At 39.1% G+C, this 16466-nt stretch overlaps 1 protein-coding gene across 1 annotated transcript in view; it reads left to right on the top strand.

Moving 5' to 3' along the window:
• LOC309644244 (uncharacterized protein) overlaps positions 1-14747 on the top strand; it is a 766088-nt gene extending 751341 nt beyond the window's left edge. The window contains exon 9 of the mRNA XM_082427907.1: positions 10450-14747. Within this exon, the coding sequence (XP_082284033.1) occupies positions 10450-10489 (40 nt within the window). The 3' untranslated portion in view covers positions 10490-14747. The remainder of the gene's footprint in view (positions 1-10449) is intronic.
• Positions 14748-16466: the final 1719 nt, after the last annotated feature.

The raw sequence follows: 16466 nt of genomic DNA, 5'->3' as shown, positions 1-16466 counted from the left end.
TAGCAGTATTCTAACAAAGCAAGGTTTTATATTTTGGGGTAGAGGGTACCTAGTACTTCCTAAAAGCAGGCAGAAGGAGAGATCAGACCCTCTGATATAGAAACATGGAACAGTGTGCCATCGATGGGCAACACACAGAAGTCTGTGTATCTAGATCCTCTGCTTTACCACTGGGCTTCCCAGGGCTTGGTCCAAATTCTTTGACAAGATAATTCTCAAGAAACATTTCAGAAAAATGGCTACCAAGCTGGATAGGGGCCCGGAAACAATACGAACCCATCATGAGTAGGCTGAACATAGAAGTCAAGGACCTGAAGGAAAATAGAGAGGAACTGCTGAGAATCAGACACCGGGTTGAAGTAGACTGAATTTATTCCACCTACTCTTTCAAAAAAATTTAAATGAAGGCATTCAGAATTGGCTAGGTTATGCTGCAGAATACATCAACACCAACATTTTTAGTGATTTAAGCAACAAAGGTTAATTTCTCATTCACAGTATCTGTCAATCACACCTAAGTAGGGAGTTCAGCTCCATGCCCTCCTCATCCTGGGAGTTCAGACGGATTTTGCCAGTTGTGAGGCTCTTATGTCAGAATTAAATGCTCTGATCTAAAAGTGACATATGTTGCTCATGTTACTTCTGCATAACCCACTGGCCAGAACAACACTATCCAATTTCAAGAAGGGAGAATCTTCCCACGTGTCTGGAAGAAGAAAAGTAGATGTAGACACATATTATAAGTCTCTACCATAGTTTGAGTGCACTGGGAATTTTTATATGAGATGTATATACCAAAGCTTGTATGTAAAATACATGGGACTGCCCTGGTGACGCAGTGGTTAAGAATCCGTCTGTCAACGCAGGGGACACAGGTTCGAGCCCTGGTCCGGGAAGATCCCACGTGCCATGGAGCAACTAAGCCCGTGCACCACAACTACTGAGCCTGCGCTCTAGAGCCCACGAGCCACAACTACTGAAGCCTGCATACCACAACTACTGAAGCCCGCGCGCCTAGAGCCCATGCTTCGCAACAAGAGAAGCCACCGCAATGAGAAGCCCGCGCACCGCAACGAAGAGTAGCCCCTGCTCACCACAACTAGAGAAAGCCTGCGTGCAGCAACAAAGACCCAACTCAGCCAAAAATAAATAAATTTAAAAAAAATAAAAATAAAATACATGTTTATATTCTCTGGGAAAGTACTGGGCCGTTGTGTTATATAAAAACAGCCTTCTTCCCTTCAAGAATGTGTGGGTATGAGGACGGGTGTGGTGAGCATTCTGGAAAACACTGGTAGATGGTTGTGGTCATTTGGACTCGCATTTGAAACTGAAGGCTTTCAGACTCTGACTGCTGGCAAGAGTTCAGTGGCAAAGTTTTGCAAGGATGTAGGTTGAGGCCTCATCATCTTTCCAAAGGCAAAAAGATGGATCTAAGGATGAGGCTTCTCAAAAATCAGAAAGCTGCCAGAACCTCGTGATGGCTGTTAGCAGACCTTTTTCCTCTTCTAGATCTTTATTAAGGGTGTCCCCCAACTTAACACAAATAACAAAACAAACTAAAACAAAGCCTGTCTTCCCCGTTCCCCTTACTTAATTTCTTCACGCTCAGTTCAAACTCTATTTCTACTCATTCCGCTCTTTGTGCACTTAATACTCAGCATGAGTTTCCTTAAAAAAATTAATGGTTCTTTAACATTCCATGGATTGCACTTTTTCTCTCCACTCAGCGTAAGTTCCATGACAACAGTAACCTTACCTCTGACCCTTTCTCTTTTGTCGGCTCTTCTAGCACTTAGCACAGGGCTGTTACAGTTGGCCAACAATACACGTTTATTTGATTACACCAGTAATTGGAAAGGGAAAAATTTTTATTGAGAACAGTGCCCCAGGCTAATGCAAGCATACTTTAGGCAACTATGTTGTCATTGAAAACTATATTTTAAAAGACAGCTCTCTGATGTGGCATCTGTTGTCACTTTAGTTGCCCCAAGCCACCTTCCAATGAGGTGGAAAAGGCAATAAAAGAGAGAAAGTGAGTAGCTAGTGATGAGAACAGTATGGCCTAGGGAAATAAGAGTTGAATTGGAACCTGGATCCTGAATTCTAATCGTGATTCTGCCACTCACTAGCTCTGTAAAGATGGGCCTCGACATCTTCATCTATGAAAAGGGATACTTGCAATTGCCTTGCCTACTTCACAGAATGCTGAGAGAATTGAATAAAATCATGTAAGTTAAAGGAATCTGAAACCTTTAAAATACTTTATAAATATCATTTTCAAGTGGGATCATTAAGAAGGACTTAGTTGTGTCTAATGTCTTCTGTGCTATCAGAGCAATTTCAGGATGGGTAGGGGATACACAGTAAACCCCTGAGAGCACATGCTCTGAACTCTTTGAAAGATTTGTATCTAATCAGCGCAAGGTCCTATTGCTAATCGCCGGGGGTTGCTCCCTGGGCATCCAGTTCAGTCTGTAAAGTGTTATATTTATAACTTTCTGAAGCCTCTCAGAATCCCAGGAAATAAGAGTGTGATCTGATTGTGACTGTAGTTTGCGGGTTAATATTGCCAGGCTGCTGGTGATTTCTAACAAAAGCAAAACGGCAGGTATCCGTGAGAAAAGGGCACTAAAGCTTTCCGCATCTCTGAGAGGGGCCGCTTCCCCTCCCTTCATCTTTCTCTTCCTCCCTCCCATCTGGAGCAGAAAAGACCACAGCTGGAGCCAGAATAAGCCTGCTCAACTGCAGAAGCTGATATGAGATGGAGGGTGGGGGAACAAGGCCAGTGGGCGCTCTGGCTGTAAAGAGAGAATTACCAATGGCGGGAGAAGCTCAGATGGGGTTTGGTGGCCGTGGATAGGAAATAACGAGACCGCTTCATGAATCGTAGGAATTCTGTGCGGAAGCGATGTTAATATGTGAGCCCAGCGGCACATCCCACAGAGAAGCTGTTATGGTGGGGAATGTGGCAGATATGCCAGTGTGAAGGCAGGAGGCCTGGGCTTGAGTTTTAGTGCCAACTTTATTAGCTCCACCCTTAGTTTCTCTGAACATTTGTTGTCTCATCTGAAAAATGGCAGAAGAGGAGGGAGATTAAAAGCTAGTTCAAAGCTTTGGTGTCAGAACTGAATGAGAATGCTTACAAAAGGGCTTCTTTTAATCAGTGGATCATTTGTAATTATGAAGGACTTTATGTCCATATTCTGCACCTCCTCAAGAGAGCTAGGCAGTGAGGATTGTGAACAACCGTGATACAGAAGGAGAGAAACAGACCTGGGAGTAGAAGAATTTACCTCCAGCATCATGGACATAACACAACCTGAATGCTTCACCACGGGGAAAGCAGAGTCAGAGTCCTATGATCGTATCATGGCAACTCTGAGACTACGGTTGCAAGGCTATTCAGCAAATGTTAATTGTGGCCTGACAAAGATACCCACATCCTAAGCCCCAGAACCTATGAATATGTTATTTTACATGGCAATAGGGAATTAAGGTTGCACATGGTATTAAAGCTGCAAATTAGCTGATGCCAAAAATAGAAAGATTATCGGATAGACCCAATGTAATCAAAAGGGTCCTTAAAAGTGGAAAAGAGAGTCAGAGGAAGAAACGCAATGACAGAAGCAGAGTCAGAGTGATGCACTGTGAGAACTCAACCAGACGTTGCTGGCTTTGAAGATGGAGAAGTGGCCCATGAGCTACAGGATGTAGGCAGTCTCTATGTGCTAGAAAAGGCAAGGGAACGATTGGTTTCCCCCTAGAATCTCAGGAAGGAACGCAGTAAGATCTTCAGCCTATACTGTGATTTTAGTGCAGTAAGATTCCTGTCAGATCTCTAACCTACAGAATGATATAATAAATCTGTATTGTTTTAAACCACTAAGTGTGAGATACTGTATACAGCAGAAATAGAAAACAAATGTAATACTCAAAACAAGATATTTGATACTAAGGAAGGTCTTTTGAATATTAATATCAAAAGGTTTGCACATCAGAAAGGTGAGTTTGTAAGTGAAACAAAGAATTTAGAGAGTTAATATAAACTGTAAAAAGGACATGAAGTTGTCATTTTTAACATCTGTCCCACAGCCTAAAGAAACAAGATTAAACTTGAGAGAATCACCAAAATTCATCCTCTTCACTGAGGCCCAAGTAGTCTTCCTATAACACAAATCTGATCTTGGCAAGCCCTTGTTTGAATCCTTTGTGGACTTTACATTGCCAAAATAATACATTTAAAATTTTATCTCTGCGATTTAACTTATTTCTCCAATTTCATCTCCTTCAGCTGTTCCATAAGCTAAAATACAGGAGAAAATCTTGTCATAGCAAATATATTCCTATTATTGAAAGTGCTGGGCTTTCTATGCCTCTGCACATATAGTATGTTTTCCACTTAAAATATACTTCATTTCCAATAATGCCATTTGCAGCAACATGGATGGACCTAGAGATTATCATACTTAATGAAGAAAGTCAGAGAAAGACAAATACCATATGGTATCACTTCTATGTGGAATCTAAAATATAACACAAATGAACTTATTTACAAAATAGAAACAGACTCACAGACATAGAAAACAAACTTCTGGTTACCAAAAGGGAAAGGCATGGGGAGGGATAAATTAGGAGTTTGGGATTAGCAGATATAAACTACTATATATAAAATAGATAAACAATAACTCTATAGCACAGGGAACTGTATTCAATATCTTGTAATAAACCATAATGGAAAAGAATTTGAAAAATATGTATATATATATATATGCACACACACACGTATACATGTACATGTATGTATGTATGTGTATACATAGTTTTCTTTTAAAAAACTGAATGACTTTGCTGTACACCAGAAACTAATACATTGTAAATCAACTATACTTCAATTAAAAAAAAAATTCTTCATTTCCTTCAGTTTGCAAACTCTGACTTGTCTTTCAGTTTAAATGCTACTTCTTTAGGAACACACTTCTCTAACAAAGAAGCCTGACTTAGATTCTGTAAGCAGACATTTGTTAATTTTTTAGCTGATCACCATCCAACCCACCACCCTTTCTGTTATCAGCTTGCTCTCCCTTTGGGGAATTCAGCACTGTGCACGGTATTTTGGTGAGAGGGATTCCCAATGTCCACTTCTCACTGTTGGCTCCTCCTATTAAAACTTGAAGTTAGCAAGCCAAATTCTTCTTGTCTCCACCCCTTACAGCCCAAGGACAAGTATGTGATCTAAAATCGATCCAGTTCCCAGCAGTTTGAATTTTGAGTGAATGATGCAAAAAAAAAAATAAGTTCACAGATTGATCATAAGGAGTGCAATGGCCAGCAGACTGGATTTTGTTCCACAGCATGGTCTTTGCTTGCTTGATTCCTGCCAATTTTCAAGCCTAGTTTCCCAGCCCCTTCACCTTCTCTTACTCTCTTTCCAATATTTTTCCCCCTAAATCAAGCCAGAGTCAATTTCTGTTCTTACATCAAGAGTCATCACTGATAGATGCTTCTTTTCCCTGGGCTCCCATACCACACTGTTGATGCATATATTATAATACCTATCACTTATACTGTTTACTTTATTTAGTTATTCATAATTAGGATGGGTTTGAAATAGCGCTGACCATCTCATGGCCAAACTGGATACAGCAAAATTGTGCTTTATCTGATCAATCAGTTAGATTTTTTTAAATAGGGAATAACTTTTGGAATTTTTAAATATGATGTTAAGGGGGAGCCTTGCAGAGAAAAATCCCATTGACTTAAGCATATGTAGTGTGATAAAGCCTATGAAGGAAGTATGATATGTCTATCGGGTCAGTCAAGGATGCAGGCGATAACGGAATAGCAAGGCAGAGACTCATGAGGCAATGGATTGAAGCAGAGGATATAGAGCTTAGAGTAGACAGTTGTGTTAGATTCGATATTTGTGTATAATTGCAAAGAAGGACCTACAGGGTTCACTGTGATGTGTAAGAGGATCATATTAAGAAATTAAGAGCCCCTAAACCCTGAGAAATTTATGGAACAAAGTCTCTGATACTTAAAAAAAATACTAAGCTGTAAAATAAATATAAGAAAAATCAAAACACGTTTGAAATTTCCTGTGATAATTTCTTTTGAAATCTAAAATATTAGTATTTTCAAAAATATTTCTTGTTGTTTTTCTGGTCTCTCTGAACTGTTTATACCTTAATCACTGGCTTAGTCTGCCTGTTGTCGATTCAGTCCTGCATATGCTGGACATTCAGTGAATGAAAATCAACGGATTTGACCATCTTCTGGTGAAACAAAGCAAGTTGTTTACGTAACAGGTGGAGTTTTTGTTGGTGGTGGTGTTATTTTTGTTGGGGAGGGGGTTGGCTTGGGGATTAAGGGATGGAGCATTTCAAAATGCCAACCACGAACCCCGAAAGCTCATTTTTTCATCCTACAGTCTAGTGGCTGTATCTATTTCAGTCTTAGCTTGAGAAAAAAAGGTCATGGATAAGGTAAGTCTCCCATGCAGCTGTTGAATAAAGGAACTTTCGTATTTTCGTGGTGTAGGTAGTAATATTCTTTTCAAATGAGATTTTTGTAAAGGATTTTTCTGAAGACTTAGAATGAAAACACCTGGACCAGTTTCTGAATGCAGAAGGCAAGCTTCACCTCAGGTGTTAAGCATTTGAATTGGGCCGTGTCCTGTGGAGTCGTGCAATATCAAGTGCTTTTGGATCACATTCACTGACCAGTTCTTCAAAAGGGGTGTCTTATTTTTAGCTCATTTTCTCACAGAGTTCATGAAGAAAATGCCACTGTTTTGTAGGAGCAGAATCTAAAAGGTGGAGACTTTGCATCGATTACACAACCATTAAGCCTCATCAGCCTGCCCCATTGCTAACCTATATACTATATCAAGACAGGAAAGCATGGATAACATTAAAATCGACCATAAATAAAGTTCCCACATTAAAATATTTTCCTGTCTCTGAAATTATTGCCAAGATCTGTTAATGAAGAAACATTAACAAGACATGCAAGGTGCACATATGTGTACATGTGTATATGTGCATGTGTGTGTGAGCACACGTGTGGAGGGGTGTGTGTGTTTGGAGGTTCAGTGGTATGACACCTCTAAGAAGCGTTCTTTGCACAAAACCTGGTTGAGCACTGACAGGAGGACTTTATAAATCTTCCCCTAAATGCAACTCAGCTATCGAACACGAAGTACAAACAGGGGTATTACTCTTGCTCACGCCAGCTAGATGCCTCGTTCTGAGTGTTACAGTCTTTTCAGGTTTCCAGTGGATACCATTCATCTCAAATTATGTAGCTTAAATTCACCAGATGTTCAGTGTGCTGGCCTCCACACACCGCCTCCCAAATTTTTTAGATTTACTGGATTTTCCTGCAGCTGCATGAAAATAACTGTTTCATCATACAGTGATTGAGCTTTTAGTGCTTACCTAGTCAGGGCCTAATTCCTTAATAAGCTAATGCCTGCAGTAGTTTATAAAGAATACCAGGAACATTTGTTATCGAATGCAGCCCTTACCCGTCATTAGTTGCTGTTAAGCCCCAATTAGATTACTTTTCTACAAGCTATAAAATCGTTTTGGCATAACAGATGCTCAGGGAAATTTTTGCACAATCCCTTGCTTTTTTATTTCTTCGAAGTGAAAACTGACCCTCTGTGTGCTGGGTGACCCTTGTTTTGCCTATTTTTCAATACGTCTATATTTTAAAGAAAAAATGAGTATTAAGTTTACAGATGATTCCATCGTTACTTGATTTGTAGCCACTTAATTTGCACACTCATTTTTATTCCCTACAAATATATATGGTGTATAGGGTGTGTGTACAGAATATAAAAATGAAGGCTTAGAAATTGAAATGGTTTATATAAAGGCAAGATCCATTTTTCGAATGCTTGATGGACAGGCTGCAGATTTCCATTCACTCTTTAATTTAAACCTGTGGAAATTATTTGGCTGGTATATCTGCATCAGTTGTAACTAAATGTTAAGTTATAAAGATTTGAGAAGTTTCTAAGAAGAACTTAACACTCTCCATTCCTGATTCTGCCAGGAGAAAAAGGGAAAGATTTTGTACTACTGAGAAAGGAATGGTAAGGTGTTGAAATAACATTTTCCACTATTTCTTCCTGTATAAAATGTTTAGGCTCTGAAAACTCTTCAGTTAACATCACACAACCAATGAGTTGTGTAATGTTAATAGGTTAACAGTACAGCTGGGTTAACCCACACAGTCTCAGGTTAGGGTAGTGTCCCCACACGAATAGGACCAACTTTTCACTTTTAGAAATGCCATGGTTTGAATGGTACATTATATTAACCTTCTAGATGTTAAGGAAATTATTTAAACATTTTATAAAGTTGATGTCCTCAATTATGTGATGAAGATAATATTTACTCTGCACACTCAATTAGTAAGAATTTTCTGTGATCTACCCTAGGCACACGTGAAATGTTACAGGTGTGCATGACATGATTCTGTCCCATGTGGAATTTGCAACCTGTGTGATTTTAGTCCATTATAACAAATTTGACAGTACTCTGGGAATGAAATAAGAGCACTAATTGTCCTCCACAAATACAAAATGATAACAGTGAGATGCCACAACTTTCTAGCTTTATGACCTTGAAAGATGTGCTTGACATCACCAAGCCTATTTCTCCATCCATAAAATGGAGACAGATATAGGATTCTTCTTAAAGAACTGTGATGAAGATTCAACGAAATAAAGTCTAATGGGCTGAGCACAATTCTGGTCATACGGTTGATCTCAGAAGATGCTGGCCAAAAATAAATAGATGAATAGATGGATGAATTAATAATTAGTAACTACTAAATAAATTCACATGTGCGTGGACAGGGATGAGGGTAGGAGAGAGAGAAAGGGGCAAGCATTCATTAAACATCTGTGTGCTAAACAATTTTGTATCCTCTCTCCTCCCTCTCTCTATACTTTTTTTTATCTCTGCCATTTACTAGCTCTGTGACCTTGAGCAGATTACTCAATCTCTTTGAGGTTGAGTAATTAATTGAGGCACAATCTCTTTGTGCCTCAATTTCCTCAGCTCTACAATGGTAAAAAATATATATATATATATATATATATATTTTATTTTTTAAATATAATACATCACATCACTGATGCATAGTAAGTGCTCATTAAACCATAATTATTGCTATTTCATATAGCTGTTATTATTTCACGAAAGGCATAGGATGATAATGGGAGGAAATGCAGACTCCTCTACTGAGAAAAATGGGGAGAACACATTGGATCTCTCCATTACTAGGTGTTTGAAAAGGAATGGTTTGCAACTGAGTGAAACCTAGATCCTCTCTTAAGATTTGGTCCTGTACTCTTTCTTTTAGCGAGCATGGTTATTCACCATATGATTATTTGATGATGATTCACCACATGATTATTTGCCACAGCTTTAACAACAAAAGTGAACGAACACACAAAAAAAGCCTAGGTGATGTGGTTAAGTCAGATTCAGCTACTGAACTGCAGGCAACCTAAGAGGTTCCTCCAAGGCCAAATCCAAATGCTTATAATTCAGAATGTTTCTTCAAAAATATTCATGAACATATTCATGTAAGCAGTGCTTCAGAAACTAAGTGTTCTTTATAATAAGCATCCATTCATCCTAACATGCCTTAAAAGGAAAATTGATCCTATTATTCTAGCTCAAAAGATGATGAGACAGAGGGAGGTGAATTGCCTGGACTAAGGTCACATTAAGTCAAGAGCAGAGATAGACTCAGGATGAAAAGTAAAAGTAAACAATATTTTCCCCCAACAATAGTGGTACTTCAGTTCTAAGACTGTTACCTTTCATTGCCTTGTCTTTAAGTTCTGGTACATTTAATTGCTTTTGAAAGCAGCAAGCCTTACACTATTCTACCTACTTGGATGAGTTTTTAAAACTCACAAATTTCCACTCACTTGTGGTTAAACTTCAGCTAGCTGCCAGTGTATTTAAAGGAACACTCTGTGAGTCTGGACAGTGCTATGGCCTAAAACAATAAAGAGGTTGTATCCAAATCCCATCCACTGTTATCTAAGCAGCTGGTTTAACTCTGGGAGGGGCTTCTGACCCTGAAACCTGACTTCTCCAGTTAGCCAGGTGGTATGTGGCACTGGCTTCAAGGTCTTGTCACACACTCCTGATACTTGGGAAAACAGTTTACTAAGTTGGACTATTGGTATTTTCAATATTAATAAAAATGGCAGTACATCAAGGAGTTATAGCCAAACATCTCAAGTCAATGCGGAGACTGGGGGACAGTAAACAAAGTGAACTGTCTCAGCAGTTCACTTCCAGTTATCTCAGAAGGAAGTCAAAACTAAAGAGCAGAGAGTATTCCTAGAAGAGCTTTTTGTAAGCTGTTTTTGACTTTATTTGGGTTTTGTTCTGTTTTGGTTTTGCCGCTTAGCTGTCTCACGGCAGTGATCAACACTGAAATTTCGCTCTGAGCAAAAAGAGTGAAGAGAAGGCTGGGAAGCCACCCTCCTTTCCACCTCCAAGCTTCATGGAAGAATAGCCCAAAGGGCAGTAATGCAATGCAGACAGACCCCCTGAGGTCTTTTAACAGGGGACATGATAATCCAGCTGGAGTTTGAAGTGTGACCTTGGAGGTTTGAAGAGATAAGCCACCTGTGGAACTCTCATATTGAAGAAAATCAGCCCTGCTTTTAGGAAACTGTAAAGGACTCCCAAGAACCTTGCCCAGGACCAACATGGCTCCACTGCCTGCACGCAACGTAGTCCCAGGCTACGTGTCCAACCGTATTTACCGTTGTTTCCTTTCACACTCACCATGCTTTATGGAAGCTGAGCTATCTGCAATCTCCTGTACAAACCCAAAACATTCCTAACTTAGGCAATTCTTTCCCCTCAAACCTATTTTACTCTCATGTCTGTCTGTGTTCCTTGTCCCAGTAAATAGAAACTCTGTTTACCAACACTACTAATTGTCAAACTAAAAATTTGAAACCACCCTTGAATTCTTTTTTATATCTGCCTGTCAGATCCGTCAACAAATCCTGATTCCAACCACTTCTCACCCCTTCCATTACTACAAAGCTGGTGCACGCCTCTGCCTCTCTTGCCTGGATCATTGCAATAACCTTCTAACTAGTCTTGTTGTTTCTTCCCTTGCCCTCCTGCTGTCTATTTTCAACAAAACAGATGGTGATTCTGTTAAAATATAAATCATATTGTGTCACTCGTCTACTCAAATTTTTCTTTACTTCCCATGCCAGTCAGACGAAGGCCAGTGTCCCAGCAATGACCTACAAGACCTTCTATGATCTGGCTTCATCTCTACTACCCTTGCTCGCTACTCATCCTTTTCCAGTCAGAATGGTTTCTGTTTTTCCTTTTAAAAACCAATCACACTCACTCCTCACATCCTCTACACTGCTTCTGCATGAAATTCTTTTCTCCCAGTTATAAAATGATGTTTCTTCTGAGCCCGTCTTCAGGTATCTGCTTAACTGTCATACTCTCTGTGAAATCTATCCTTACTTTTTTATTCCGGCACAGTATCATCATTATCTAACATACTGCATACTTTATTTGTATTGTTTATTTGTGTTTGTATTTCTGTCTCCTATCATTAGGAAGAAAGTTCATGCAAGCAAGGAGTTTTATCTATTTTGTTTATCTATCTTATTTATTGTTGTGTCCCCCAGCCCCTAGAAGAGAGCCAGGCATACAGTAGATTCTCTTTAAATATATCTAGAACGGATGAATAAATAAAGTCACCTTTTTACATTGCTGAAAGACTTAATGAGTATCTCAAAAAATAATAGAGTTATTTCTTCCTTGAAGGGCCATAGTTTTTAGAGTCCAGAAGCATACAACTCCTGAATTCCAGATAGCAAGGATGATGAAATCTTCTTTTCGAAGAAATGTCACTACTACTGTTAAGTCCTGGTTACAATTCCACAAACTCCCTGTGGGCATAGTTAATCTGAGGCCCCTTTGAAAAAAATGTCAATTACCTCCTGGTTTCTTCTTTCTCCAGCACTGTGACATCCTCCCCTGATTAATTCTCATTTCATTTTCTATAGCATCAACTGCAGAGCCAGCACTCATTCTCTTCAAACAAATTACTAAAGGCAACATGATAACCTGGCAGAATTGTCTTAACTTCAGTTGTCTTTTTCCCTTTGAAGTTAAATCCCCTCTGCTCATTATCAGATGATCTGAGTAGATTGTATGTGATGTATTATTGACTTTGTTGTTCTATTTTAGTATAACATTTATTGTATTCTAATGAGAGGTGAAATAAATTTGCTAATGACATGAATAATTATAAGTGTAAACATTAGCTGGGTATGTGACTACTGGGAGAATGCCTCAAAAAAGAAACAAATCCCATGGAGGTCAACAAAGAGAAAAAGCGACAGCTGTAATCAAAGTCTTTCTCCCCTTCTGGCAGTTTATACTGCAGACAGGCTCTTGGTGCTGAGTACACGAGCAGAGAGGAAGGAGCAGGATTCAGACTAAGTTTTCAGTTTACAGAGTTGGTAGGTTATTGATGAACGGTGGATGTGCAGTGTTAGACTGAATTGCCCGGTGAGGAGAAGAATTGCTCACTTCATTCTAACTGCCTAAGATGTATTATGGTCTTCCTTATAACAAGGCACTGTGGTAGGCATTTCCAAGGAAACAGAGTAAGCATCATTTCTGATTCAAAAAATTTTAAGCTGAATAGAGAAGACAAGAATATAAATGACTGTATTGGCAAAGATATAGTCACAGTTTGCCGCAAGTTATAGGCACAAATAGCCACCATGATAGAGGCACAAAGCTGCTATGAAGTTCAACGGATAAAGAGGTCATAACCCATTCATTTGTGTTTGCCAGGGGAAGGAGGATGGGAAATGAATGTGGATGTGTGTAAATGCTGGAAAAAATCTTTCTGCCTCTATGAGGAGAGAATCTAGGATACATTTTGAAATATGAGTATGATTTTAACACTCAAAGAGGCTCAAGAAGAACATTCCAGAAAGTCTGTGTAAAGTTGGAAAAATTCAGAATACGGTAAGTAGTCCATTGGGATGAAGCACAGGGAAGTGACGGCAAGTAGGGCTGAAATATAAGTGGAGAACAATAAAATCCTTAAATATCAGGCTGTAAGTTTGTACTTACAGGAAATGGGGAGCCACTCAAGACTCTGAGCATGAGTGGGACATTATAAGAGATCTCAAAGTAAGATTCTTTTAGGAGTTCCCAGAGGAAATGTGAACATGCTGCTCTCTCTCTTTCTGTCTTTGTCTTTCTTGGCCATTGGCTTCCAAGGTCTGTGTAGAGATAATCTGACCCATTGTAAGTAATTTAGAGATTGAAGTTGAAAGTTTGATCAATATAAGTCCTGAAATAGAGTAAAGTACTCACAGCAATTGTACTGTAATTTTTCCCACTGTAAAGCTAAGGAAGCTGAGGAACAAAGAGATTAAGTAACCTGCCCAAGGTCACATAGTTAACAGCCAAGAGAAAAAAAGGGAGACAAAGAGAGACAGAGATTGAGAAGAAAAACAAACATGCATTGTTGAATTGGTATAGATGCAAATACCATTAGACATTTGCTTAATGTATTATAGCTTTGGGTAAATTAATTTAAAGCACTAGAAATTTAATGAGTTGAATTGATAGTTAGAATTAATAGTTAGAATTTTTTAATATATGGCTGAATATTTTGGTAGTTTTAGTTAAATATTTCTCAGTTGCCTTATTATATTGACTGAACAGTTCTACTCAAAGAAGATTACACAGAAATATTTTATGGATTCTGAGCTTTTAAGGCTGTGGTTCTCTCTGAAGAGCAAACAGAGATATTTGAAGAATGAACAAAGAGAAAAGGCTTCTTACTTTAATTGTAGACAAATAATTTTCCTTAATACATAGTGAAGAGTAAGTAAAGTCGGTTTTGGAAAGTAAGTACAAGAGTAATTCTGCAACGCTTTTTAAAAATAAAACATTCTCACTAATGCAGCTAAGGTGTTCTTGTTTGCTCCATTTAACAGCTGTTCAGCTGTATTCTCAGATGGTATGTGTGAAGAAGTCAGTTATAAAAAATGTTGTAAGCATCTTATTAAGAAAAAAGTTGCATGATAGCCTGAGAATAAATGTTTCTTCTCTATTCATCTGTTGGCTAGGGTCCCCTCCAGATACTTGAAGGGACAAGAGCCACATTCCCAATAATATTGATTTTACCCCTCTCTTAGACCGAGACCATCATAAGGTTAAACTTATCTTTTACCTAAGTATACCCATATGTATATACTTCATTTCCATAATTAAGATGCAAAGGTCCCCATAAACAAAACCCAGAAAATGTGTGTATGTTATTGTTAAAACATTAGTTGTTGAATGAGAAATTAGAGAAACATATACAGGAAAATTCTGTGGACTCAGGAAATCTTACTTTTCTGAAAGTTTTGAAGCTATTGGGTTTCTGTACTATTCAGTTATTAGATAGCACATTCATTACATTTTTGTCAACCAAGTAAAATAGACATCATATAATTCCTTTTATTTCCTCTACTTGAGGCTGAGCTTTCAACAGAAATTAATGTTGGGTCAAGAACTTTTAAAATGTATACTTCTACCTTACCCAACAATTATTCTAGAAATATATTCCAAGTAGATAGCCTATCTTGGGTCAGGCTTCAGAAGCACCCTCTGAAGTAAGAATTCATGTGTAAGTGACTTTTTAAGAAAGTGCCCTAAGAACTACGGAGGGAAGAGGGGAAGAAGAATAGGGAATAGGAAGAATCCAAGCAAGATTTGCAGAATTAGACAAAGTCCACTATGGACACGTCAGCCTGATGACACGGGGACTCTGCAGTATAAATTATGCCTCAAAGTTTGTCCTGACCTGAGGCAGAGAACTGGGCTTTCATATTCCCATATCTGCATTGGCTAAGGGTACTTCCAGCTGTTTCTTCCATGTGGGCAAAGCAGAATCAGAACCCCAAAGGCAGTTCACAGAAGAGTCCTAGGTGTCAGCAGTTCAGGCAAAGCCACTGAAGCTGGGAGAAGAGCTTTATTCACAATACGGAATACTGCACAGACATTTAAAAGTTTTAATTAATTAACAAGCATTTTTTGAACTTATTTAGGGCACTGGGAATATATTAGAAATGTAGAAATACAGAAAACAGAAAAGACAACCTACCTACATGGGGCTAACATTCTAGAGGGGAAATAAGACAAAAAAACAAAAAAGAGAAATGTAATATGTAGTAGGCAGTAAGTTATATGGAAGAAAACAGAACTAGGCATGGTTAAGAAGGACTTACAAAGGCAAAAAGTTGTATGTAAGGGAGGGGACTATATATTTTAACTTAAAAATATAATTGAAAAGGATCAACTGAGCAAAGACATGAAAGAAAGAAGTATTGCCGCATGCATATTTGGGGAAAGATTTTTTCTAGTCAGAGGAAGTAGTGCAAAGGACATATGCAGAGGGAATATGCCTGCTGTGTCTGAAAAATAGTGTGAACATTAGCCTGTCTAAGGCAGATTAAGAGCTAGGAATTCGGGCTTCCCTGGCTGCTCAGTGGTTGGGGGGTCCGCCTGCCAGTGCAGGGGACACGGGTTCGAGCCCTGGTCCAGGGGGATCCCGCGTGCCGCGGAGCGGCTGAGCCCATGCGCCGCGGCTGCTGAGTCTGTGTTCTGGAGCCCACGGGCCACAACTGCTGACCCGTGTGCCACAGCTGCTGAGCCCGCATGCCATAGCTGCTGAGGACCGCACGCCTGGAGTCTGTGCTCCGCAGCAGGAGAGGCCACCTTGGTGACGGGCCCGTACGCCGCAGCGAGGGGTGGCCCCCTCTCGCCGCGGCTGGAGGGAGCCTGCACGCAGCAGCGAGGACCCAACACAGTCAAAACTAAATAAAATAAAAAAAAAAGCTAGGAATTCTAATGGTATGGTGGTAATCATCTTGCAATATATAAATCTATCAAGTCAACATGTACACCTTAAACTTACACAATGTTATATGTCAATTATATCTCAATAAAGCTGGGGGGGAAAGTAAAAATAAATTTTAAAATAAAAAAGAGATAGGGGTCCTGAAAGTGATGAAGTCAGAGAGTTAACAGAGAGCCACATCATCCAGGGCTTTGTAGGTCATAGTGAAGACTTTGGCTTGAGGAAAGTAAGAGGCCATTGGAAGGTTTTTAGATGTGTGACATGATCTGAATTACTTTTAAAAAGAATCACTTTGCATATTGAGAATAGATTATAGAGGGGCAAGGATAGAAGCAGGGAAATAAATTAGCAACTTTTGCAGTAATCCAGGCAAGTGATTAACAGTGAATTGGACCAGGACTATAGCATTGGAAATGAGTGAGAAGTACTGGATTATGTTATAAATGTAGACAACAGAATTTCCTGGTGTGTTAGACAAAAGGCATGAGAAAAATTTTAAAAGGAGT

The sequence above is a fragment of the Balaenoptera physalus genome (genome assembly GCF_965194825.1).
Source record: "Balaenoptera physalus genome assembly, chromosome: 15".
NCBI classification, from domain to species: domain Eukaryota; kingdom Metazoa; phylum Chordata; class Mammalia; order Artiodactyla; family Balaenopteridae; genus Balaenoptera; species Balaenoptera physalus.
This window is presented reverse-complemented; position numbering and strand designations above follow the sequence as displayed.